General features: G+C 37.1%; 2 protein-coding genes and 1 pseudogene across 7 annotated transcripts; 1 reads left to right on the plus strand and 2 right to left on the minus strand.

Moving 5' to 3' along the window:
• Nucleotides 1–1,842: 1,842 nt before the first annotated feature.
• LOC104781170 (UDP-glycosyltransferase 73C7 pseudogene) lies at nucleotides 1,843–3,755 on the minus strand (annotated as a pseudogene). 3 transcript variants are annotated; one of them, XR_015597022.1, is made up of 2 exons: nucleotides 3,627–3,755; nucleotides 1,843–3,422 (listed from the first exon to the last, which is right to left on the minus strand). The product of XR_015597022.1 is annotated as a UDP-glycosyltransferase 73C7 pseudogene, transcript variant X2 (transcript). The 3 variants fall into 3 exon arrangements; XR_015597023.1 differs by having other exon boundaries at nucleotides 3,632–3,745; XR_015597021.1 differs by lacking the exon at nucleotides 3,627–3,755 and having other exon boundaries at nucleotides 1,843–3,613.
• A 34-nt stretch (nucleotides 3,756–3,789) lies between these two features.
• On the minus strand, nucleotides 3,790–6,098 carry LOC104784042 (pentatricopeptide repeat-containing protein At3g53170-like). 3 transcript variants are annotated; one of them, XM_087510552.1, is made up of 5 exons: nucleotides 5,544–6,098; nucleotides 5,444–5,463; nucleotides 4,368–5,383; nucleotides 4,144–4,255; nucleotides 3,790–4,060 (listed from the first exon to the last, which is right to left on the minus strand). In XM_087510552.1, the coding sequence occupies exons 1-4, from the start codon at nucleotides 5,916–5,918 to the stop codon at nucleotides 4,227–4,229; spliced, it is 1,440 nt and encodes a 479-aa protein (XP_087366678.1). In that variant the 5' UTR covers nucleotides 5,919–6,098; the 3' UTR covers nucleotides 3,790–4,060; nucleotides 4,144–4,226. The 3 variants fall into 3 exon arrangements, with proteins under 3 accessions (XP_087366678.1, XP_087366679.1, XP_087366677.1); XM_087510553.1 differs by lacking the exon at nucleotides 5,444–5,463 and having other exon boundaries at nucleotides 4,368–5,403; XM_087510551.1 differs by having other exon boundaries at nucleotides 4,368–5,463.
• A 14,500-nt stretch (nucleotides 6,099–20,598) lies between these two features.
• On the plus strand, nucleotides 20,599–25,583 carry LOC104781171 (protein fluG). Its single transcript, XM_010505773.3, has 17 exons — nucleotides 20,599–21,145; nucleotides 21,268–21,593; nucleotides 21,694–21,809; nucleotides 21,891–21,996; nucleotides 22,226–22,382; nucleotides 22,468–22,563; nucleotides 22,677–22,725; nucleotides 22,855–23,126; nucleotides 23,211–23,383; nucleotides 23,473–23,593; nucleotides 23,680–23,732; nucleotides 23,832–23,961; nucleotides 24,040–24,185; nucleotides 24,268–24,456; nucleotides 24,539–24,771; nucleotides 25,015–25,157; nucleotides 25,272–25,583. Exons 1-17 carry the CDS (start codon nucleotides 20,978–20,980, stop codon nucleotides 25,332–25,334), a joined length of 2,541 nt encoding a protein of 846 aa, XP_010504075.2. The 5' UTR covers nucleotides 20,599–20,977; the 3' UTR covers nucleotides 25,335–25,583.
• The last annotated feature ends 1,386 nt before the right edge of the window (nucleotides 25,584–26,969 follow it).

Below are 26,969 nucleotides of genomic sequence, written 5' to 3' on the forward strand. Positions count from 1 at the left end.
TTGCGTCATTATACTATGACAATTAAACTGAGTTACATAAGAAAAGACTTCAAGGAAAATATGAGGAACTTTAAATCCTAAAAAAAAAATTGATCCAGTGATACGTAAAAGTTAAAATAATCGTATGTTATATTATTCTTTTAGTAGTGATGATACGAATTAAAATATTCAGTGATATTTAAGAAAAGACTATTGTTATCTTTGGTTTAATTACTTTTTTTTTGATAATGATTGTTAGTATTTGTTTATTATGATTTCGGTTTAAGAAGTGCATTTAGGTCAAGCTTGGCGTAAGCCCGTAAGACTTCCATTGATGATGGTTTTGTCCTCGCCTAAAGATAGAGAGCATTAGTTTGGTTGTCACATGATTGATCACATCGTTAATATTACATAGGAGTTTCATTTAATTTTCGTTCCGGTATAGTGTTCAAGAGATTCATTTGTTATCGGTAATGAAATCAATTTAAAATTAATAATCGATTGAATTCCAACAAATATCTGTACAAGAGTTCACTTTGAGTTTTAGATTAGACAAATTAAAAGAGGTAAAATGGAACCGTCTTTGAATAGAAAATGTGGTTTAATAACTAAGTTGTTAGTCGTTAGTTTTAGCATAAGGTACTCGTTTTAAATAAATAAACACCAAAACATCACGGCATATTTGTTCGAAGTTTCCTTTTTTTTTGTTTTTTAATGAGTTCCGTCTGAAAAGGACATTATTTTCTTTGTTTGCATGATAAAGGACTCTTTGAAACGTTCAATTTGTGCGTATGTGGTGAACAAACTAAACGAAGACCAGTTCAACTTTTGGAATATTTGAGAGCATTGACGCTTACCTTTGAGAATATATATATATATATAAGCAAATAAATATATACACACGCAAATATATATGTTGTATACTTGTATGATCAATTATACATAGAGAGGTTACACTCACTTTACACTTATTCTATGTTGTAGTATTGTATTTCGAACAGTTTAAATTAGGTGACGATTATTTTGCGTTTTGCTACTAAGTATACAATTCATGTTGTTGATAGAGCATGCCTCTTTTTGCATAAAATATTGAAATGTCTTGCTCATGTAGCCATGTCTCCAGTTACTGTTTTCAAGATCTTCATATTTGACTACGTACGAATCAACTTGTAAACTTTACAGTATTAATCCACAAAAGTTAAAAAAAAAAAAAAAAAAAAACAAGAATTTTTTAACCTCATGAATAAATCATCCAAAGCCACGTCATTAAATGTCAAAAATCAAATCGCAACCACTTGTATAACAAAGAATAGAAGATTCACAGAAGTTTCGAAAACATTTCTGTAATATCTTAGTTCCCAAAAGGACTAGTATCATATTTAATCTTTTTTTTTCTTGCAGGAAACTGAATACTGTAGAGTAATATTAAACGAAGAAAAATCGATTCAATAAAAGTCATTCAATTCGATGATGATCCTCTCTTGTCGTCTTTGGAAAATTTTAGTTGTAAATTCTTGAACAGCTTAAGCTTTGGATTTCCAAATCCCTATGCTGTATAATAATAGTATCTTATTTTCTTCATCTGATATGACATGTCTTTATATGTAACCATGCTAACTTAAAGATCACTGTATAATATGGTTAGTTTTTATAATAAATCTAGAGAAGATATGTTCTCTATCCTGCAGGCCTGGTGTGTTCTTTTCTTCTGGACCATATATGGGTCCAAACGTATGAAACAAATTTTGTTGAGATGATATAGACTCATGCCAAAAACCACCTAGTCGGTCACACCGTCATTGTTAAATTACCCGTTGCTGTAAACACGACCAGCTCAACTATGTCATAGGCATCGTGCACGTATTTCAGAAACCAGCTCAATTATTTTATTAACTTTGTTTTCATTTCATTACAAACTTAAAATATTTTACAACCATATTTTTTTTTTTCTCAATCAATCAACAACAATCGTACTGATCATGTCAAATATCAAATCCCAACAACAATCCTTGAGAATTCTCCCATTCAAATTTGATGTTGTTTTGTTTGCTCCATAATGTCTTGAATGAGCAATGTGAGATTAGCATCTGAAGATCCTCCTTCTCCCAAAGCCTTATTTGCCAAGTCACTGAGTTCTTTGACTTTTCTTCTTCTCTCTTCTGCTTCTTCACTATCACCCATTAGCTCGTCCACTGCTTTTCTCACATTTTCTCTACTCACCATCACTCCTATCTCCTCTTCTTTTCCATATTTCATCATATTTTCTACTCCTATCTTTAACCCTGATTTTAATATCTGCACGATCAACTTCTCATTCAAGAATTGTTCAGCAGACAAAGGCCATGTCAATAATGGTACTCCTGCAGTAATTCCTTCTAGAGTCGAGTTCCATCCACAGTGAGTCAAAAACCCTCCGATGGATGCGTGTGAGAGGATGAAAACTTGGGGCGCCCAACCTTTGATCACAAGTCCTCTACCTTTGATCCGCTCTTCGAATCCGCTTTGCTGCATCCACTTTGCTAAATCCCCATATTTTCCCCATTCTCTTATAACCCATATGAAAGGTTTCTTAGATTCCTCAAGGCCTAGTCCTAGGTCTTTCAGTTGAGCCAAGGGAAGATTACATAGACTGCCAAGGCAAACGTAGAGCACCGAACCAGCTTCTTTAGAGTCAAGAAATTGAAGACATTGGTCTTGACCAATGGAAGCCTTGTCTCCTCTTTCAGCCTTTTCTGACCCTAACTTATTGCACAAAGAAACAGGTCCAACGCACCAAACTTTTCCAGCCCTTGCTTTTCGATATTCTCTTGCATATTCAACCTCTAACTCTTCAAAACTATTCACAATAACACCATAAGAGTCATTATCAGCTTCGATAATCTTGGCCGTACTCTCTTTCATATTTCCTTCAATAAGCTGTAGCACAGAGACTTGCGGTTTAGTGAACTCAACTCTATCAGGCAAGCCAGGTAAATCGAAATACTCATCGTTAGATTCTATATCTTTTAAGATCCCGCTTTCTCGAACCACTTGTATGCACATGAGGCTGAAACAAGAAAATCCATGGAAGAGAAGTTTGGGGATCTTGAATTTCTTGGCAAGTCTTGAAGTGAAAGGAAGGCTCATGTCTCCGATAATGCAGCTCGGCCGCCGCTCAACCATCTCCACCATAGCTTTCTCTACTTGCTCCTCAAGCGAGTTGGCAGCGTCAAAGAACTTCACCATATCGACCAATGAAGCCAACATATCTACACTCTCGCACCCTTCTGGCAAACCCGTTTGTTGAGACGGAAACTTAACTTCAACGATGTTGATGGTCGGAAAGGAAGAGGAGAGTGAAGTCTTGATCTTGGCTACATTTTGAGTAGTTGTGATGATAGAGACGGTCACGCCTTGACGCTGGGACAAGAGCCTAGAGATATCGACCAATGGGATCATATGACCTTGGGCCATAAAGGGTATTACGACGAAGTGAAGAGCATCATGAGAACACATTGTAGAAGATCTTAATATTAGCAAACAAATAGATCTTTCTAAAGACTTAAAAAGCAAGCCAGTCTTTACAAATGTTATATATAGCTACGATAGAGTTTAGATCATAACAAGTTTTGACCCGTCTAAAGATGCGTAAGAAAATTATATTTTACCTTACCAAGAAAACTTCAAATTGAGTTTTGATTCTAGTCGATGAAAAGAGTAGACAGACCACATATATAACAATTAGTCTGATCGTATCTGTTATAATATTCGTGTCATCATCTGTGTTGAAACCTAGGAATAAAGAATTAGAATATGGCAAGCATCATGAAATGGGTCAAAAAGATAATAATTAATTAAAAGAGTTGGCGGGTCAAATAAGGTCTGCTGAATATTTTTGAGAATTAGTACATTACAATCATCGTTAACTTTATTTTCACATCACATGAGAGTAGATGTATCTGTTGATTTCTTTGTTTTGTTCATTTTATGACACAGAGCTATAAATGATGGCTTTTAATACTTACACTGACCCGAATCATTAGTAATGACTAATAATGACCATGCGGCTCTTGGAATTTTGCTAACTAACGCCCCCAAACACCTGAACAGACGGTTCCATAACTTACTTACAGGCATGAGTCTCCAATTTATCTTAAAGTTAAGAAGAGTAAAAAGAACAGTTACCTTAAGTGATCCACTTAGTGTGAACATTTCACAACTTTCCAAAATTCTTCTGCATTAGATTGCTCAACTCACAAACCATAGCCTCACCCCATAAGCCTCTTTTTGCTTATATCTTAAACCCCAATAAAAGAAACATAGTTAAGAAACATAACACAACCACCAATTAGAGCTGCAATACTAAGCATATATCTCTTATCCCAGTTATAATTTGTCTAAGAGGATACCTGAGTTCTCACAAGTGGATATCATTTGTTTCTCGAGTTCCCGGACTGCATCGAATATCCCATGAGCAGTATAGGTTTTGATCATTGTAGCAAAAGTGACTTTATCAGGCTTACATTTTCTCTCTTCCATTTGTATGTACAATTCTTTCATCGTAGCCAAATCACCAGCCTCACCATATGCATTGATTATGCAATTGAAGAACGGAGTATCCAATATCACATCAGAATTCACAATTTGCCTCAAAATCGAATCTATCTTAAAGACAAGACCAGCTCTACTATACGCATTAACAAGCGAACAATAAGTGATTGAGTTTGGTTTCACTCCTTGATACTTCATTTTCCTGAATACATCATCCATTTTCTCAATTCTTCCAGCTTTCCCAAACATCTCAATCACTATATTATAAGTGACAGTCGTCAATGAGAAGAACCTTTTCTCCATGAAATCCATAACCAAGCACATCTTCTTATACATTCCAGCTTTTCCAAACGACAAAATCAGTATATTAAACGTAGTAACGTCTGGCTGCACTCCCATGAGCTGGAACCGATTATACCAGCTCTCCATCTTCCTCGTGTTACCACCATTTCCATATGACCCAATGATCGAGTTAAGCGTGAAAACATCCGGAAGAGAATCTCCATCCTCGATCATATCAGCCAGAACATTTTCCATTTCCTCAAACATACCAGCCTTTCCATACCCATCAATAATAGTATTGTAAGTAACGGTGCTGCATCCAACTCCAAGATACGACATCTCAAGAACAATACTTTTAACCAGATCAAACCGGCCAAGTTTGCAGCAACAACTGATGAGAACAGTGAAGGTAAACACATCTGGCTTACAATCACTAACCGATTTCATATACTCAAGCGTGGCGAACGCCTTGTCAAGAAGCTCGCTTTTGCCATAAACAGCTATAAGAGATGTATACACATCAATGGTGGGTTTCAATCCTTCAGATAACATTACTTCGAAAAGCAAGCTAGCTTGATCAGGCTGTTTGCAATTCCCAAGCACTTTGAAAAGCTTTGTGTATGTTTTGCATCTTGGTTCATACCAATGCTGCTTCCTAAGAAGATTGAAAATCTAATAAAGCAGGGAAATTGGGCAAATGAGTTCCGATTAGAGTAAAGAACTTAGAAAAAAATTCAAAAGGGTGCTGTTACCTTTAACGCAGACTGCCATCGATTCTCCTTGATAGCTTCATCAAGTGCTTCAAGAACAGCTTTTGGCCATAAAGTTAAGTACTTTTCGGAATTTGCTTTTCTCTCGACGCCTTTGACGGCAGCGTCTGCTCTCAGAATCCGGGATAACTCTTTCTTGGGATCTACGCGGTGTCTTGTTGAGATCAGACCAGAGTTTAATTTCCCAATAGGTTCGTTGGGGCTTTTTGTCGAACACGTTGTGGGCGTTGTTGAAACAGAGGCTACGCGCCGAGAACAAACCGTGGAAGATATATGTTTCCGAGAAAAGCAGAGTTTTATAGTTTCAATGGCGTAAGCTGAATTAATCCCTTGAACAGGATTCTGTATCAATTCCATCGGAGAAAAAATTGCGAGAGAAGATAAGGAGAGGACGAAGAAGACACTGCAAGTTTCGGTGTAGGAGGAGGAGCTAGAAGACGACGATACAGTTGTTCGGCTTCATTTTTTCGGTTTAGTTCAATTAGATGGTTCGGTTTACATAATTAATCGGTTTGTATGATATAGCGAATGGTTTGATGTGGTTTTAGTTTCGATTTATATTCCGATTTATTTTTAATTTATATAATTTTCAATTTTTCAAATAGATTAATTCAACTAGTAGTTTATATTTTATTAGATAAGTATCCGTACAATATGCAGGGTTTAAATTTCAGTAAATAAATTTAAATTTAATAAAAATATATTAAAATTTAGATGTAAATTAATCATAATTTGTTTTTTGCTACACTGATTTATATTTATATACAAATCTTTTATGTATATTACCATTAAAAGTGTATTTTTTACATCTAGGTATATTGTATGTTACAAATGTATTATTTAGCACCACCTAGAATATGTCTATACGAACAAATTAAGCCAACTATTATATGCTTTTTACTTTCACTTTTGTATAGTTTCTTTAACGGAAATTCTCAAAAATAGCACCATAATAAGTTTTTTTCCAAATTAAGCACAACATCTCTAAAGTTCTAAAAATTAATTTTCAATATTTATTGTGTTAAATAGTGCTAGTTTTGAAATTTATGGAATATGTGCTATAATTGTCCATAAAACTTATTTTAGTGCTATTTTAGGGTATTTCTCTTTGGGAAAAATGTCATTAAAATCTTCAAGTCTATATTTTCGTTGATTTAAAGCCCGAACTCTGCTTTTGGAGGAAAAAAACACCAATTATTTGTTGACTTCCAAATAAATCGCAAACTCTCTTTGACTTAGCCTTTTGAGGTACAACGTTAAGTGGTCAAACGTAGAAATTAAAAGGGGCTAATTATCCGTTAACGGTATCCGTTAATAGCAAAATGATGCTGTTTATAACACCCTAAAACCCCCAAATTGAGAAATCGATTCTCAATTTCTTCAATTCCCAAACCCTAGTCGATCTAACCTTAATCGAACATGATATCTTCGATGACAAGAAGATTCCAGATCTCTTTTTGTTATACACCGGAAGAACGATCGACCAGGATTCTCTTCAGTTCTCGATGTAAAGATCGTTACACCGGCTCCACATTTCTCATTTCTCTTTCTTTAATTACTAAAATTGTTGGGTCAAAAAACATTTTGATTAAAAAATAAATTACATCACAATAGTGTATGACTAACCATGGAGAGAACTTTGGTTCTGCCCTCCTCCCTTATGGAGATAACCTTGCGTCCAACCTCCTCCACCATAGAGAGAACATCAGTTCTGCCTTCCTCCCTTATGGAGATAACCTTGCGTCCAACCTCCTCCACCATAGAGAGAACATCAGTTCTGCCCTCCTCCTATGTGGAGAGAACATGTTCACGTCTTTTAGCTATCTTAACGTGGCTTTTACCAGCAACCGATGAAACTAAAGACCTTTTCCAACGTCACAAAATCTTTTGATAGTAACTAATGTTAAATTTTCCAATGTATTTCATGGAAGTTTCTTTGACCATAATTTAGCCTCTGTTTCCAAGCTCCTATGGATCTATCAACAAGGATTTATGTTTTTCCAATCTATCTATGTTTGTTGTAGGCTTGTGTCTGATTAGCCTATTTTATCCAACCATTAGGTTGATAACTTTCTCCTCTTTATCTCATTTTGAGATTGAACGAATGGTAACAATTATGTTTGCACAAAAAAAAGCTCTATAGCCAACCAATCAAGGTTGAGAAATTATATAAAAAAATAATTTGACATAACTAATGAAATAATAAAAAATTATAAGCACGGTAATATATGAATCTTAAATAATTTAAAGATGAAAATATAAATTAAAATATAACAATCTAAAACTACTACAATAAATTTTAAAATACAATATTAGAAAAAGAAGATGCATATATTAATCTTTCATTTATTTTTGGGTCAACATATTAATCTTACCTATTCCAAACTGAAAAAGTAAAAAGTATGGGCATATTTTGGTATAAAAAAAAAAAGGAAAACTTGTGTTCCCATTACAAAAGTTTGACCAATAGATCAAAGTTGAAAGCAATATTTTTGAATAAATTATTTTGTTAGATGAATAATATGAGACGATCTGTGTTTATTTAGAAGTGAGTATTTACATTTTTTAGAATTAATAATTTTCTGTATATTTTCCTTAATCTCTTTTCTATTTATGAACAAAATTATTCCAATGAGCTCATTGTCTTTTTAAAAATTTCTTGTTTTCCACTTTCTTGTAAGACGTACTATCGTTCGACGATAAGAACGCTTTATGTTTAGTTGATCTATTGTTATATAATATATATTGTTATCTTGCATTTATGTATTCATTTTTTATTTATGCTACCTATCCTGCAAATTAATAGAAATAATAATAACATCATGAGAAATTTGTTAATCCTAAAAACCTTAGTTATTATTCATAAGAAACTTTGTTAACACTTCAAAGTCAAAGATTTCGTAGTACGCTTATGAAATTGAGAAACGAAACAAAATTCAAAGAAACGACGACGAAAACACGTGGTAATATCTAGGAATCTTTTTATATAGTTGTTTCGATTAGACAACAAATAAATTACCTTTGAAACTTGTTCAAGAACGATGATGTGTCAAACAAAAGGTTAATTAAAAACAAAGAACAATACTTTACCAAGAAAAACAAAGCTAGTCGTCATCTATTTGCTTATATAGAGAAGTATATTTACAATCATTTTCCTTTTAGGATTAACAATTTTTTTTAATATAATAAGATTACAATTATCTTATGCATCGTTTTCCCAAGCTTGAAAACTGTGATTTCTCGTTAAAATTGACACTTGTCATGATCTGATGAGTTACTAACTTGGATATTTAATCATTAAAACTGACACGTGTCACGATCTAGTGAGTTTTAAATTTGATCTCTGATCGTTAAAACTAACAAACTGTGATGTCTGATTGTTAAAATTGACATGTGTCACGATCTGATGAGTTACTAACTTGGATATTTAATCATTAAAACTGAGATGTGTTACGATCTGGTGAGTTTTTAACTTTGATCGTTAAAACTAACATTTGTCACGATCTGGTGAGTTACTAACTTTGAGAACCAAACTTTATATAATAAGATATCACTTTATCTAGCACATTTTCCGGTTCAAAGGTTTTAATCGAAAACTAAATTTATAATGAAAGCCATTAAATATAAAAGGTAATGAAAACCATTAAATATAATATAATTAATTATATTAAAAATATAAATCTATATAGATGTTAAATTTATTTTATTAAGCGATATAGAATTTCTCTATTTTGTAATATTTTTCACAATTACTTTTCTTTTTATTTTGTTTGTATACACTTGTCATCTCGTGCATTTATTGATTATGAAGCCATAATATAACTATTTTTCATCCTTTTCATCTTCCAATACTTTTTTTATTGGTTGAGTGATCATTACTTACTAACATAAATGTAAAATATTTAGAGAATATATCCATCCTTTGTCGTGAAATTTCTTTGACAGTGTTGTACTAAACGTAAATTTTGCTTCATAGTATTAAATCTCATAATTGGACTTGTTTATATCCATAAACATCATATTGGAACATCATATATTACATTTTATCTTAACTGTTTAACAAAAGAAAAATTATGTCCACATATATAATTTTTTCTACTTTAATATATGTATTGTCTCCTATGTTTCTATATAGTGTTTTTTATATCGATTCTCCTAAATCTACAAACTCATAACATTATTTCTATCTTTTAAATATGTGTATTTATACAAAGATTACTATAACTTTTAACGTAGACATAATTTTTTTTAAAGAATATACCCACCATTTGTCTCAAAGTTTCTTTGACATTGTTGTACTACTACACATAAATTTTGCTTCCTAGTAATGAATCTCATAATTGGACTCATTTCTATCCATAAACATCATATTGTAACATCATATAATACATTTTATCTTAACTGTTTGACAAAAGAAAAATTATGTTCACATATATAATTTTTTCTACTTTAAAATATGTATAATCTCCTATGTTTCTATATAGTGTTCTTTTATATCGATTCTCCTAAGTCTACAAACTCATAAGATTACTCTAACTTTTAAATATGTGTATTTATATAAAATAGAATTCTTTTAAAATTTAACTAAAATTCTACAATCTACCACTACTATTATTACAAATAGCTTCCTCCAATTTCTTTTTAGTATTTTTTACTTTTTTTTTTGGTTGTGTGATGTTCAAACATTTTTTCTTTAATATGTTTTATTTTAAGGAACCTTATACATTTCTATTAAATATATACATTATTTTAATTTTTGAGCATTTGATTAAGATTTTCTCCTTTTGGGGATATACGTTTGTCTAACAAATTTCACCATTTTTCAATTTTGAAAACGATAAATAACATAGATCACTCAAAATATTCTAAATATTTATGTTATTTAGAGTTCTAAATAATAGTGTGCACCAAATCCTTCTGGTTTTAATCGGTAACATGAATTTCTAATTTAACATTAACAAACATAGTCTCAAGTTTTATATGTATATATATATATATTAAATATATTATATTATAATTGAAAATATGAATTTATAATTTAACACCAAGAATTGAATAACCTCTTGATTTAAAAAATCTTTAAATTCTTGTGTTTGTTTAAAAAAAACTATTATTTTCTTTATCCTAATAATTTTATCTCCTGAAAGTAATTGTTGTTCCAGTAAATATATGATAGCTTTATTTTTCTCTTACTTCTAATCTTTTACAAATATTTACACAATTAAAATAGGTTATGATTGAAATATCTAATTTTATATTTATGTAATATCTATTCATATTTTTACTTTGATATTTTTTTTGGTTGTATTTTTTTTATTGCATCTCTGGTGAATATTTTAGTTTAAATTATTTTTTAATAATAATAAAATATTACAAAAATGTGTGAATTAATTGATGCATTAACTTTTAGATTTTATGTTCTTTTGATGATGTGAATTAATTTGTTAAAATTGAAAATAAGAAGAGATGAGGTGGAGGAAGAATGGACTAACAAAATGCTAACATGACAATAATTGAGAATCTGTTTTATTTGTTATAGAAATATATACGTTAAAAATATTTTACTTATGTTTTGTTAATATTTTGCATATGTTTTGCTATTTTTTAATTTACTTTTTTCCTATTAAAATTGGTGAAATTAGTTGAAAATATGTATATCATAATGGGTATATTTTAAAAAAATTCAGCAACATAGAATTTGTTTTCTTCATCCACTTTTTGGAAAAGATATTTCTCATAAAAAATTTCATTGTGAATAATAGCATTTGTTCGAATGGGGAAGGATCGATCAGTTGGTGATCTTTCACCATTCCCAAACCTAGCCTCTCTTATGAGCTCTTTGCTCAGGATTGTGAACGGTTTTGGAATTTCAATCCAACTGGTGTATGTGGCAATTATTTTACGTTTTTACAAAAACGGTTAATCATACCCTTCGCTGTAGTGAACTGAGTTTGTTTCTTTGGCCATCATCACGGTCTTAGTTTTGACTTTATTAGAGTCAATCATTTATTGTACGCTGATCGTTGGATGTATGTGTTTGTAACATTCGCGAACCGAAATCTCGGTTTAAGGATTGCATCGGTCGATGTAGTAGGTGTATCAGTCGATGCAAGATCGTTTTTCTGCGGTTTGACTTAAGTTAAACGCCGCATTTTGGGTTAGAAAAACCTTTAACTCGAGTTTTGTCTCATGAGTCATGTTTAGCCGCTTTTGAGACAAAAGAAAAGAGAGAAAACGTTCCTTAAGTGTTCTTGAGTGTTCTTGGTGTTTTCTAGAGATTTGGGGTTGTTCCTGTAGAGATCTGTAGCTGGGATCGTTGTAGGAGCTTCCTAGAAGTGTTTTCTTGTTGGTTTGAGGTTCAGATTCGTTTTGGCTAAGGTAAGTGCAGGACCATGGCTTATCTAAGCTAGAGATTTCTCGGGTTTGCTTGTTATGTGTTGTTAGACTTGTTAGATTGTTATTTGGGATGTTGGGAAACTTTCTTGTGGCTTGGGATCGAGTTTTGTGGTTGTAGGAACGAAGATCCGGCGAGAAGCTTTGGGGGAAAACGATGCTCGGCATTGCGTCGGTCGATGCAAATGCAAGGACGGCGCGTAAACTCTAGGGTTTTCGTGCTACGTCGAGCACGCGTCGGTCGATGCATTGGGAACCTCGGTCGATGCATGTTGGTGTCGGTCGATGCTGAGTCTTGGTTTGTTATTGTTGATTGTTGATTGTTTATTGATGGTTAGAGATGTCTCTATCTCTTGTGTGTATAGCCCAGTAGATGGGAGGATTGCCTTACTGAGTGTTTATAAAATACTCATGCATTGCAATATGTGGTTGTGGTGCAGGTAAAGGCAAAGTGTGATCGTGGAATCAAGGCAATGAAGGGGAGGATGTTTTAGGGACTCGATTGGATGTTGTCTGGCATTGCTAGGTTGATAGAGTTGGGTCATTAGAAACATTGTTAAGTTGCTGGATTCATGTTTTCTGATGATTGGTATTGGATTGTGCTATATTTGATTATTTATTATTTATTGGATATTGATGTTGGTTATTTTTCGTTGTTGATTGTGATTGTGGTTAGGTGGCTAGTGGGTATAGGACCACTAGTTGTAGTTTATTTATTATTTATTAAAAAAAACGGGTCGGATCGTTTCAGTTTGGTATCAAAGCTCTTACGGTTCTAGGTTTGGGTTCACTAGGCTTTGTGTTGTATATGTTTGGGATTGCATGTCTTGATTGATTATATGAGTTAGTAAATTGTGTGTGGCATGGAGTCCTAGAACATCCTCTTCGAGCCTACAGTGTGATTCCACGGTGAGTTTTTGTTTTTGTGTTTTTGTATTATGTTAAGATTGCTTGTTAGCCTCTGTTCTTGGAAGTGCAGTGGCTAAAGGTGTTCAAGTTTTGGGTCGTGGACGGGGACAGGGTCGTGGTCATGGTCGGACGGGTCTTGAGGCCAGCGAGTGTGTGGTCCAGAGTTCCACGAGGATGTACGTCAGAGGGTCGCAAGCGTATCAGGAGGGACCAGAGGGGGTTAGCCGGTGAGCGTGTCGGGGGTGCTGGGAAGCCAGGTGTGGGGTTGCAGCAAGTGAAGCCCAGGGTCGAGATGATCGCTTGGCGGATCTGTTGGCGTACTGTTGGAGCGGTTACCGAGAGTGGTACCAGTGAAGGCTCCAGTTGTGCCGCATGTGGCGGGGTGCAGCCGAGGGTTGCAGATGTAGGGGATTTTTTCCATCTTATGTTAGGAGGATGGAGCAGTGGTAGATGACCGGTATGAGGTTCTTCGCGGGAGGTATCGAGCCTAGAGAGGCAGATAGGTGGACATATGTAGTTGGAGCAGATATTTCTCTGTTTGGTGGGTAACCCAGTTGGATATTAGAAGTTGTGTGGGTAGGTGTAACATTGTAATGTTATACTCGTACCACGGGAAGTACCTTTGGTCGAAAGATGTTTATAGTCTTTAAGGATTGTTGCTCCTGAAGCAATGGTGGTTTTCCTAGAATACCGATAGCTCGAGGGGCTGTGGGCTCCGAGAGTGGCAGAGGGGATGATCTTGAGGATTGTGGTCCAAGAGTGAGACGGTATAACTCGAATACGGTGGTCTGAGAGTGAGATCGGTATGGCTCGAAGGTTGTGACCTAAGAGTGGGAAGTTGGGAACAAGTAATGCCTAGGACGTGAGTATAAACATAACGACTGAATGTAGACCTCGAGAGATTGACGGTTTTTTAATCTTGGGGTTTGGATGTGTGGCCAATGGGTCAGGGTTTTATGACCAGAACAGCTATGAATGTTTGGTTGTTGCGCCAGGATTGTGAGGCCGGTGGTGCTGGAATCCCGGGAAGGGGAGTTGCAGCAGGTTTGAACCGGGAAAGGCATGTTTGCAAGATACATAAGTTCACGAGAAGCCTTCATGGCAGGATAAACTAATCGTTGCGACGATACCGGATGAATTTCATTGGAGATGGACATGGTTGCTAGATTCAGGGTTTTGGTAACCTTGTTGGGGAAAATAAGTTAAGTGGGTTGAGTTGGCAGCCTGCAAAGCATTTGATACGGCGAATCGGAATGTGCGAACGTATGGTACTTGTTTGTTTTATTACGCTCGTATTGATGATTTTCTGTGGAGAATTGCTAAGCGGAGAGCTAATTTTGGATTAAGTTACCTTGTGAAAGTTTTCCCTAAGAGACAAGTAACTAGAGGTTTTTGTATGGATAAGAGATGTTGATATTCGGGTGGTGGTGAGTTGATACTTGATTATTAGTCTAGTAGAGCTGAGGAAGTAAATAGAGGATTCTTTTGTCTTATCACTTCACCGTGGGGAGCGTCGGTGTTGTCCGTTAAGTAGAAGGATGAGGTATGGGTTTATGATTTCATGGCGATGCCTTTCAGGTTGACTAACGTGCCAGCAGGGTTTATGAGATTGATGAACAACATGTTTCAGGAGTTTCTGGACGTGTCTGTCATCATTTTCATCGAAGTCATCCTGGTTTATTCGAAGAGTCACGAAGAGCATGCAGTGCATTTGAGGGCAGTTCTAGAGAAGCTATGGGAGCAGAAGTTGTTTGCTAAATTGAGCAAGTGCAGTTTTTGGCAGCGTGAGATGGGTTTTCTGGGTCATATTGTGTCTACACATGGAGCTTCTATGGATCCAAAGAAGATTCAGGCTATCAGAGATTGGCCTAAACCGCAGAATGCCACATAGATCAGGAATTTTCTAGGATTGGCAGGTTACTACAGGAGATTTGTGCAGGGATTTGCGAGAAGAGCACGTCCTATGACTAAGTTGACAGGGAAGGATGTTCCTTTTGTTGGGTAAGAGGAGTGTGAGGAAGGCTTTGCAAGCCTGAAGGAGAGGTTGACTACTGCGCCAGTGTTGGCTTTGCCTGAGCAGGGAAAACCCTATGTGGTTTATACTGATGCATCTAGAGTTGGTTTGGGATGTGTGTTAATGCAGCATGGGAAGGTGTTTGCCTACGCTTCGCGGCAGTTGCGGAAGCATGAGGACAACTATCATACTCATGACTTGGAGATGGGTGCTGTAGTTTTTGCCCTGAAGATTTGGAGATCTTATTTTTATGGTGCAAAGGTACATGTGTTTACAGATCATAAAAGTCTGAAGTATATATTCACTCAGCCTGAGCTGAATTAGAGGTAGCAGCGATGGATGGAGCTTGTGGCAGACTATGATTTGGAGATAGCCTATCATCTTGGTAAGGCTAACTTGGTTGCAGATGCTCTGGTTGGAAGAGGGTAGATTCAGCTCAGGAGCAGGAGATGGAGTCTCTGGTAGGAGAGATCGGTGCGTTGTGTTTGTGTGCTGTGTCTAAGGAACCGTTGGGTTTGGAGGCGGTTGATAGAGCATATCTTCTGAGCAGAGTGTGGTTGGCTCAGAAGAAGGATTTGGGGCTGGTGAATGCCTCAAAGGATGTTGATTCAGAGTATCAGGTCTCAGATAATGGTACTATCTTAGTGCACGGTCGGATTTGTGTGCCCAAGGATGAGGAGTTGAGGCAGGAGATCCTGAGAGAGGCTCATGGGAGCAAGTTTTCTATTCATCCAGGAGCGACTAAGATGTACCGTGATCTCAAGAGGTACTATCATTGAGTCGGGATGAAGAAGGATGTAGCTAGTTGAGTCGCGAGGTGCAAAGTGTGCCAGCTAGTGAAGGCTGAGCATCAGATTCCAAGAGGGTTACTGAAAAGTCTTCCCATTCCGGAGTGGAAATGGGATATGATTACTATGGACTTCTTGGTAGGTTTGCCAGTGTCCAGGACGATTGATGATATTTGGGTCATTGTAGACCGGTTGACTAAGTCGGCACATTTTCTGGCCATTAAGAAGACTGATGGAGTAGCGGTCTTAGCTATGAAGTATGTAAAGGAGATAGTCAGGTTGCATGAGGTGCCAGCGAGCATTGTGTCTGATAGGGATTCTAGGTTCACTTTGGTGTTCTGGAGAGCGTTTCAGGCAGAGATGGGCACTAAGGTTATGAGTACAACTTATCATCACCAGACAGATGGACAGTCAGAGAGGACGATTCAAACGCTGGAGGATTTGCTGAGGATGTGTGTGTTGGATTAGGGAGGCCATTGGGCAAATCATTTGAGCTTGGTAGAGTTTGCTTACAACAACAGTTATCTGGCGAGTATTAAGATGGCTCCCTATGAGGCTTTGTATGGGAGGCCGTGTCATACACCGTTATGCTGGACTCAGGTGGGGGAGAGGAGCATTTACGGGGTAGATTTTGTTCAGGAGACCTCAGAGAAGATTTGGGTTCTTAAGCTGAACATGAAGGAGGCTCAGGATCGTCAGAGGAGTTATGCCGATAGGAGGAGGAGAGATCTTGAGTTTCAGGTAGGAGATAGAGTGTACCTCAAGATGGCCATGTTGCGGGGTCCGAACAGGTCATTGACTGAGACTAAGGTTAGTCCCAGGTATATGGGTCCGTTCAGAGTGATTGAGCGTGTTGGACCAGTGGCTTATAGACTGGAGTTACCTGAGGTTATGCATGCATTCCATAAGGTTTTCCATGTTTCTATGTTGAGGAAGTGTCTCCGTAAGGATGATCAGTTGTTAGCTAAGATTCCTGAAGATCTTCAGCCTAGCATGACTTTGGAGGCGAGACCAGTGAGGGTTCTCGAGAGGAGGATCAAAGAACTTCGGAAGAAGAAGATTCCTTTGGGACTGTGATGGTGTTGAGAAGCAGACTTGGGAGCCTTAAGCGAAGATGAAGGCAAGGTTTAAGAAGTGGTATGAGAAGCAAGCCGCGACTTGAGCTTGTCTAGCCTAGTCCCATCTATAATCCGTGGCTGGAGCGGGAATGGAGTATTCCAGCCCATCTCTCTTGTTTACTTGGTCGCTTGGGGTGGTTGGTTGTGCGACTAAGTAACAAGATGAGGTGGTGCTCGGGGTCAAAGTTTCCGTGAGGCGGAGTTTTTTTGGAGGAAAGTTTCCTGAATTAGAAGTTTCCAAAAGTGGAAAAAGAAGTTTCCAAAATTAAAATTTGTCCATTTAAGTGGAGAGAGCCTTGGAGGGGCTTGTGTGGCCTTAGTGGCGGTCTTTCGAGACATTGTGTGACCTTTGTTGTGGGCTCTTTAGCCAGATGTGTGGCCTTTGTGGCGGGCTGTTTATCCAGATGTGTGGCCTTTGTGGCGGGCTGTTTAGCCAGATGTGTGGCCTTTGTGGCGGGCTGTTTAGCCAGATGTGTGGCTTTTGTGGCGGGCTGTTTAGCCAGAGTGCCTGTTTAGGTGGTCCTTCGGGACATATGGTCTTTGTGACGGTCCTCTTTAGGACATTTGTGTGGTCTTTGTGACGGTCCTGTTTAGGACATTTGTTTGGCCTTGGTGGCAGTCCTGTTTAGGACATTTGTTTGGCCTTGGTGGTGGTCCTGTTTAGGACATTTGTTTGGCCTTTGTGGCGGCCCTTGTGGCAGTGAGATAATCCATGTGTGGTCATAAGGTATCCGAGTGAGGGAATATGTGGTTGGTAGGACATTGTGATGTTTTACGCGAGCCACGGAAAGGAAACCTGGATAGGGATAGGACTCAAACGTGTTCAGAATTGTTTGCTCGCGACTCTTGGAGGACTTTGGTTCTCCTAGTACGGCCATATTCTGAGACTTTGTGGCTTGGGAGTATGGTTGGTATATCGACTTCGGATGACGATCCGGGGGCGCGCTGTAGGGTGGCAACCCGAGAGACGAGTATTGGACTTCCTTATATATTATTGCATGCAGGGTTCAACCTGATGAGGAGCCAATATAAACTCAAGGTTTAGGCCTATGAGTAAAGGAAAGTCCAAAAGTCGAGAGCAAATAATGCCTGGAGCGTGAGTCTATCGCATAGAGGTGACCTTTCGTAGTTCGGTCGGAGGAGTGCGGGCCGTGGAGACGGTTGCACGGGAGTCTTTGGCTGATGGTTGTTCTAGATTCGAGGAAAAATCTAGTGTGGTGGGGGAGAATTGTAACACCCGTGAACCGAAATCTCGGTTTAGGGATTGCATCGATCGATGCAGTAGGTGCATTGGTCGATGCAAGGTCGTTTTTCTGCGATTTGACTTAAGTTAAACGCCGCGTTTTGGGTTTGGAAAACCCTTAACTCGAGTTTTGTCTCATGAGTCATGTTTAGCCGCTTTTGAGACAAAAGAAAAGAGAGAAAACATTCCTTAAGTGTTCTTGAGTGTTCTTAGTGTTTTCTGGGGATTTGAGGCTGTTCCTGTAGAGATCTGTAGCTGGGATTGTTGTAGGAGCTTCCTGGAAGTGTTTTCTTGTTGGTTTAAGGTTCAAATTCGTCTTGGCTAAGGTAGGTGCAGGACCATGGCTTATCTAAGCTAGAGATTTCTCTGATTTGCTTGTTATGTGTTGTTAGACTTGTTAGATTGTTATTTGGGACGTTGGGAAGCTTTCTTGTGGCTTGGGATCGAGTTTTGTGGTTGTAGGAACGAAGATCCGGCGAGAAGCTTTGGGAGAAAATGATGCTCGGCATTGCATCGGTCGATGCACTCTGTGCGTCGGTCGATGCAAATGCGAGGACGGCGCGTAAACTCGAGGGTTTTCGTGTTATGTCGAGCACGCGTCGGTTGATGCATTGGGAGCATCGGTCGATGCAAGTTAGCCTTGCATCGGTCGATGCAGATCCTTCGTCGGTCGACGCAACCTCCAATTGGTGTCAGTCGATGCATGTTGGTGTCGGTCGATGCTGAGTCTTGGTTTGTTATTGTTGATTGTTGATTGTTTATTGATGGTTATAGATGTCTCTATCTCTTGTGTGTATAGCCCAGTAGATGGGAGGATTGCCTTACTGAGTGTTTATATAATACTCATGCATTGCAATATGTGTTTGTGGTGCAGGTAAAGACAAAGTGTGATCGTGGAATCAAGGCAATGAAGAGAAGGATTTTCTAGGGACTCGATTGGATGTTGTCTGGCATTGCTAGGTTGCTAGAGTTGGGTCATTAGAAACATTGTTAAGTTGCTGGTTTCATGTTTTTTGATGATTGGTATTGGATTGTGCTATAATTCATTATTTATTATTTATTGGATATTGATGTTAGTGATTTTCCGCTGTTGATTGTGATTGTGGTTAGGTGGCTAGTGGGTATGGGACCACTAGTTGTAGTTTATTTATTATTATTATTATTATTACTTATTATTTATTAAAAAAAAAACGGGTCGGGTCGTTTCAGTGTTGCATCATTAACATGGTCATTTATGCCGTATGCGAGTGATCAACGTGTTGTGGTAAGCTTAGCCAACCTTTCAGTGGCAACGAGAGAAGTCCCAATGCAAAGAATAAAAAACCATATTGCCCGGTTTGGCCTCTTTACTTTTTACCAACCGTCTTGGTCGCGAGTACAACACAACATGACCTATTCCCGATCTGAAAAACCCATTCATAAAGGGCAAGAGTGCATAGATCCATATGTTTGGAGAGAAGGAGATGGAAAATGCCGTGAAAAAAGCCATTATGCAGGATAGAAAGAGCGTCTTTCTTCGACCAAGCCATGAATCCGCAACAATCCCCAAGAGACCTGACCCTGTGCGACAATAGACGAGATGAAAATTTAGTATATAATCAAATCATCAATCAATACGATAAAAGAAGTATGTTTTGCATTTTTGGTGTGATACATCAGCCTCAACATTGAAGCTGGTGTTGACACATCAGTTAAAAAGAGTAACCAATAAAATTAAAACATTAATATAAATCAGTTCTAATTTTGCTTGTTTGTCACCGTTCCAATCATTTTAAAAATCTAGAGAATAAAAAAAGAATTGGAATCAAATCTCTCGATTCTCACTCCCAAATCTGGCACCACGGAGTCCCGCTTGACGCTCTCGCCAGATTGTGAGGTTTGTTGGATTGTTGGTTTGTTGTTCACAAAGTTCTGATTTCTCTCTCTATTCTAATTCGGCTAATGAAACAAGAGATCTTCGCCTCTCTCTCTCCGAAATCCAAATCGCTAAACATGTAGACAATTTTTGAAAGCCTGTTTGCTTTTTTGAAAGTTCAATGACGGCTGAGAAGGAGATCATTAATGACTATAGCTCAGATGAAGAAGACGAAGAAGATGATGATGATGATGATATCGATGGCAAGAGTAGCAGCGAAGAAGATGATGATGAAGAAGAAGATGATCCCAGTATGAAGTATTTGCTTATTTTGGTGGTGATCTAATTTCTCAGATTTGATTTGTCCTACAATAAAGATCTTAAATTAGAGTATCTTTTGCAATTTACTCCTACAAAATTGGGTAAAAACATATTATTTGTAGGAGTAAATTGCAAAAGATATTGTTTTGCAAATAATCGCTTATAATCTGAGATATGTTTTGCAAATAATTTGCAAAGATACAAAATTGGGTAAAAACATATTATTCTTCCTACAATAAAGATTTTAAAACCAAAAAGTTATTGTCTCAAGCAAATCAGTATATTATTTGTTTTGTTTGCCAATGTTATGTAATTTGAAATAATAGAAAACCAAAATGAAAATCTCCCCCCCCCCCCCCCCCCCCCATTTTGAATTTGTTTTAACTTTTAATATAGGAGTAAGGAATCGCTTATTTGGGGATGAACCGGAATTTGGAAATGTGACGCGAACCGGAATTGAAAAATGAAAAAAATTGCAAGATAGTTATCCGCACTATCAAGAACACGTGGATGCTAACTGCTGGTCACGTGGTCACGTGTTCATTACGCTCCTCCAGACGCCGCCGTGTGAACACTTAAAAGGTCAAACAAACGCATCGGCCACCGACCAAATCAGACAACAAAAGAAGAGGCAAAGTTGGAAACTTTCACTTTTGCTTTGAAGTTTTAAACAAGTTCCTCCTGTGTAGTAAACAAACTGTGAAGACTGTAAGAAGAAGAACAACAACACGAATCAAGTAATCGAGAGTTTGATTTTGACTTAAGACAGAGAGAGATGGAGATGGAGTTTAAGGAGTTAAAAGAAGCAATAGAGGGAATAGAGCTCGTCGATGGTCACGCACACAACATTGTCGCTCTTGACTCGTCTTTCCCGTTCATCGGAACTTTCTCCGAGGCCAACGGCGAAGCCTTGACCTTCGCTCCTCATTCTCTCTCCTTCAAGGTATACACACGACCGATGATACCATATGTCTCTGTTTTGTCAATCAAACTCTCTTAACGCCGACGTTTTAGTTTGATTAATTGGTATGGATGTTTTTTTTTGCTTTGTATGAGTGAAAACAGAGGAACTTGAGGGAGATTGCTCAACTTTATGGCACTCAAGTATCTTTAGAAGCGATTGAGGAACATCGTAAGACCACTGGTTTGGAATCTTTTACTTCCAAGTGTTTTCAAGAAGCTCGAATCACTGCTCTGCTCATTGATGATGGATTGAAGCTTGACAAGAAACATGACATTCAATGGCATAGAAACTTTGTTCCTTTTGTTGGTCGAGTCTTGCGTATCGAAACTCTTGCTGAGCAAATCCTCGACGAGGAGAGTCCTACTGATGCTTCTTCCACTTGGAGTTTGGATTCTTTCACTAGAGCCTTTGTTGAAAGATTAAATTCATATCCTTTACCTTTATCTTGCTTTTGTTAATACACACTCTTAGTGAATGTGACTATATATTCACTAGTGTTGGTTTACCTTGACTACTTTGGGGTTAACGCTTGTTCCAGAGATTGTTGCTTTAAAAACTATTGCTGCTTATCGTAGCGGTTTGGATATTGATACTCATGTGAGTAAAGAAGTTGCTGAGAAAGGCCTCGCTGAAGTCTTGCAAGGTAAGACGGTTTGCACATTGGTCCATCAAGAAGTAGTAACATAGCTGTTGTCTTACACTTTAAACCCTGTTGTTACTGCAGCTGGATGTCCTGTACGCATAGGAAACAAAGGCTTGATTGATTACATTGTTACTTGTAGTTTGGAGTTAGCTGCACGTTACGACTTGCCCTTGCAGATTCACACAGGGTATGTATGCAAGATTTGGTCAAACTCTGTGAGGGTCTTTGTGATTGATGTTAGTAAAGTCTGATTCTTTTTTCATTAAACAAACCTGAATATTTAGTGAGGTTGAAGTGTGAAGTAAGCTTTTGTCCTTCAATTGAGGATTTGTTTTGTGCTATACATAGAATCAGAAACATATGTTCTGAGGTTTGTAGTAATTAAAAATCTAATTTTCTTTTGTTGTTTGAGACAGTTTTGGTGACAGGGATTTGGATTTGAGGTTGTCGAACCCTCTTCACCTTAGAACCCTTCTTGAAGACAAAAGATTTGCAAAGTGTCGTATAGTTCTTCTTCATGCATCTTATCCATTCTCAAAGGAAGCATCGTTTCTGTCTTCAGTTTATCCTCAGGTTTACTTCATCCCATTTCAATTAATCTGTAAAGTTATGTCTAGTCGTTAACTTATTTTTCTATCAATCTCTTTTGTTCCTTAAGGTTTACCTTGATTTCGGGTTGGCGGTTCCAAAGCTTAGTGTCCATGGTATGGTGTCTTCAGTTAAAGAGCTACTTGACTTGGCGCCAACAAAGAAGGTAATTACTAAATGCAGCATGTTAACATTGCTAAGTTTCTTTATCTCTTACTTGCTTTATCATTGTTGTTGTTCATGAGTCATAGAAAATGCTAAGCATAGGATATTTTGCAGGTTATGTTCAGCACTGATGGGTATGCATCTCCTGAGACCTACTATTTAGGTTAGCTCAAGTTACTACCTCTTTTGTATAGTTTGTAACATGCTTATATATTTTTTAATCCTGTTTCTAAGATTTGAAACTTGAAATCTCCTCGCTTTAGTCTTGAACATAGCTCGCTGTTTTTGGCAGGTGCAAAGAAAGCACGAGAGGTCATCTTCTTAGTTCTGCGTGATGCTTGTGCCAGTGGTGATCTCTCAATCATGGAAGCTATTGATGCAGCTAAAGACATTTTTTCAAGAAATTCGATTGAATTTTATAAGCTTGATTTAAAGACAAAATCTTCTAGTCCACAAAGTATAATATCTACCAAATTAGAAATGAAGGAGCCTGATGTTCAAGAAGATAGTAGTTCTTTTGTACGCATTATTTGGGTTGATACATCTGGACAACATAGATGCCGTGTGAGTTTTTTGTTTTGTGTTTCTTCTGAAGAAAAAAACTATGTTTCTCACCTTGACAACAATTATGTAATTGTATTGTTTCAGGCTGTTCAAGCACCTCGTTTTAACAGTAGCGTGAAGAAGAACGGCGTTGGTCTGACTGTTGTAACAATGGGGATGACTTCATTTGCTGATGGACCAGCTGAAGGGTCTAATTTGACGGGTGTGGGTGAGATTAGACTGGTTCCGGATCTATCAACCAAGCATACAATACCTTGGTACTTTACACTGGTTCCAGACTGGTACTTTGCATTTAACTTTACATATCTTCTTTTCTTATTTGTTAGCGTATCATATCTATTGTTAGGACAAAGCAAGAGAGCATGGTCTTAGGTGACATGTACTTAAAGCCTGGTGAAGCATGGGAATACTGTCCAAGAGAAACCTTAAGAAGGGTCACAAAAGTTCTCAAAGATGAATTTAACTTGGTAAAAATCTTCATAAACTCTCTCTCTATGGAAACTTTTATTGTCTTTTTGGTTTGCATAAACTTTAAAGTCTCCTTCGCTTTTAGGTAATGAACGCTGGTTTTGAGAATGAGTTTTATCTCCTCAAGAATGTTGTCTGGTATGTATGCGACTATAAGTTTCTTGAATCTTTGGTTTCTTTGTTCAGTCCAATCATTTTACATAATCGTAACACTAGTCCTACCTAAAATATTTGAAGGGAAGGGAAAGAAGAGTATGTGCCTTTTGACTTTGGTCCTTACTGTTCTGCATCCTCATTCGATGCTGCATCTCCGATTTTCCATGATATTGTACCCGCACTCGAGTCCTTGAACATCACAGTTGAACAGGTTACCAAACAGTTTTATAATCATTTCATAATGATCAGTCTGTATCATGTGTCTTGACATGTATATATTTTGTCATAGTTTCATGCTGAATCTGGAAAAGGTCAGTTTGAACTATCTCTCGGTCACACTGTTGCATCTCATGCTGCCGACAATTTGGTCTACACACGTGAAGTTGTAAGATCGGTTGCAAGGAAACATGGATTGCTTGCGACCTTTGTTCCAAAGTATGTCAGTCTCTTCCCCACTAAAGTTATAATACCCTTTAACCGCAAAGTTTATAAAGAATGCATTTATGTGTTTTGCTAGGTATGATTTATGTGACATTGGTTCTGGATCACATGTACATCTAAGTCTTTGGAAAAACGGCGAAAATGTCTTCCCGGCATCTGATAAGTCATCTGCTCTTGGAATCTCCTCCGTTGGAGAAGAGTTCATGGCTGGAGTTCTGTTTCACCTTCCTTCAATTGTAGCAATTATAGCTCCACTCCCAAACAGGTAACTCTAGAACCACAGTTTTTTTTAGTAACTTCCTCAAGTTGGTTACTAGAAGTTGCAATATTTTTAACTAAAATTTCAGCTATGATCGACTCCAACCTAATACATGGAGTGGAGCATTCCAATGCTGGGGCAAAGAAAACCGTGAAGCGGCTATAAGAACAGCTTCTCCACCAGGAACACCTGATGGAATATTTACAAACTTTGAGATCAAGACTTTTGATGGCTCTGCAAATCCTCACTTTGGTTTGGCTGCTATAATGGCTGCTGGTATTGATGGTCTCCGACGACATCTCAAACTACCTATTGAAATAGGTACCTACAAATTTTTCTGTTACTCATTTTCATATATTTCAGCTTTGATCTTGAGTTGTTCGGATGAAGTTTTTCACATCCTTCAAAATACATTACCTTCTTTTCCAAACATTTTTGTTAAGCTTTATTGGCTTTGAACGTAAAAATCAATTAGGCGATGTGTGGATCGGTCCATTTTCGTTATATGTAACTTTAGCTCACATATAATATCTGTAGGATCTAACAATTTGTTCGATGAAACAGATGTAAATCCGGCAGATGTTGCTGCTACATTGAGCAGGCTTCCAGAATCGCTCTCAGAAGCTGTTGAAGCTCTGGACAAAGATGAAGTTCTACACGAATTGCTAGGACAAAAGCTTGTAGTTGCCATAAAAGCAGTCCGTAAGGTAACACCATTATCTTTTAGATTCCATTAGACTGATGTACATACAGTACTGGTAACTAAAAGTACATAATGCACTAATCTATTGTTATATTATTTTTCAAATTTTTTGTAACAGTCTGAGGCCGAGTATTATTCCAAGAATCCAGATGCATATAAGCAACTCATTCACCGATACTAATCCTTTGAGCCTCGGGGTAATATGATTGTTCCATCATTTACTTGTATTGTTGACTTTGTGTCGCATGAAGAGAACTAGCTAGTATTGAAGTTTTTAGTAACTATAAGAATGATGGGTTGTATTTGCAAATATGTTTGCTACGCTATAGCCTATATGTATGAGTATATGACTACTGTATTCTATGCAAACCGCAAACGTGACATAAAGATGTGGATCAGAAAATAAATAAACTATATACAGTATTTCATATTTCGAGACGCATGCTTTATTATTTCTTCTTACTTTTTCGTCCCACGTTTTCAAAGCCTCAAGTTTTGGTTCTCTATTTTTATTTAATAGATTTCAAGTATCTATCTATTTTATGTTTCTTTGCTTAATGCTACCTAATCCGTCCTCATGAGTATTAGGAGCAAAATATACACTTTACTCATTGTTCTATCCATGTTCGGCTATTGTTATCTTGGTCCATTATCTTATTTTCGAATTTTACTGGTTCATTACTTTGACTAACCTTTATACATCTATGAATCCTATATATTAAAAAGCTTTCGGAATCTATATATCTCTGCAAGCTAAAGCACATGTTAAGAAAGAAACGTTAGTATAACATTCTATTGGTAAATATTGTCTTTGTATTATTTACTTAAAATTTTATAAAATGTAAAGTGTAAAGTTTAAATAGTTATGCTACTGTTTAATTAATTAAACTTACTTAGAATATCAACAGTAATTAAGTAATATAGAAATTTTGAGTAAACATGTTCAAAGGTTAGGTAATTTAGGTTCATATGGTACGCATATTATGCTCAAACAAGTAGGCGAATAAAATCTATCTCCATGTGAGCTGTATCTAACTGGGGAAGAGAACTTATTGATAAGTCCAAAAAAATTTCTTCCAAACTTCATGATTCATTCACACTAGACAAATTCGTAGGAAAGTACAACATAATTAGCTTTTCGGGCTTCTCTTTGCAGACAGATCAGCTAAAATATAGTAACATATTTATAAGTTCAAAGAAACTACAACGTAACTTAGACTTATATGCAAAAAACTTTAAACAAACAAAAAGAAGAAGTCAACGCAAGGTCCTTGAAAACGATTTTTGTTGTCGCATGCATCATGCATGTACGTACAGTGGCGGACCCAGGAAAAAAAATTAGGGGGGTCAATTTGTTTTAGAAAACTGTTAAAATGTTAAAAAAAGTTGTTTTCGAGTAATAGGGGAGAATCGATCCATGGTTGGGGGGGTCAACCTAGGGGAAATGAACCAACAGTGCTACTAAATCTCAACTGATCTACATGCAAAAAAATTCATTTTATTATTTTAGGGAGGTCAGTTGACCCCCCCTTCCTTTCACGTAGGTCCGCCACTGTGTACGTACCGTCGTAATGGTAAATGTTGGGTGTTTTATTGAAGAAAATACGAAATGTAATAGGCGAGTCAAAATATACAAATTATAAATTTGTGGGTCAAAAGGATAGAATTTGACCTAAGACAGAAAGAATAAACCTCCCTCTTAATTCAGAGATCAGGTATAGTTACGAAAATAGTTTTTTGGCTAGTGACATATATGAGATAATGAGAATGAAGACATATATAAATGAGTGAGGATTGAAACTTTGATATCGAAATT

The sequence above is a fragment of the Camelina sativa genome, chromosome 4 (genome assembly GCF_030686135.1).
Source record: "Camelina sativa cultivar CO46 ecotype springtype chromosome 4, ASM3068613v1".
NCBI lineage: Eukaryota > Viridiplantae > Streptophyta > Magnoliopsida > Brassicales > Brassicaceae > Camelina > Camelina sativa.

Excerpts from the sequence above, each read along its gene's own strand:
- LOC104784042 (XM_087510551.1), bottom strand. The coding sequence starts at position 5,918 with ATGGAATTGATACAGAATCCTGTTCAAGGGATTAATTCAGCTTACGCC. Across the intron at positions 5,464-5,543 it reads GATGGCAGTCTGCGTTAAAG|ATTTTCAATCTTCTTAGGAA; the intron begins GTAACAGCACCC and ends CTGCTTTATTAG. Across the intron at positions 4,256-4,367 it reads ATCCACTTGTGAGAACTCAG|ATATAAGCAAAAAGAGGCTT; the intron begins GTATCCTCTTAG and ends TTGGGGTTTAAG.
- LOC104781171 (XM_010505773.3), top strand. The coding sequence starts at position 20,978 with ATGGAGATGGAGTTTAAGGAGTTAAAAGAAGCAATAGAGGGAATAGAG. Across the intron at positions 21,594-21,693 it reads TTTGTTGAAAGATTAAATTC|GCTTGTTCCAGAGATTGTTG; the intron begins ATATCCTTTACC and ends TTTGGGGTTAAC. Across the intron at positions 23,594-23,679 it reads TCAAAGATGAATTTAACTTG|GTAATGAACGCTGGTTTTGA; the intron begins GTAAAAATCTTC and ends CTTCGCTTTTAG.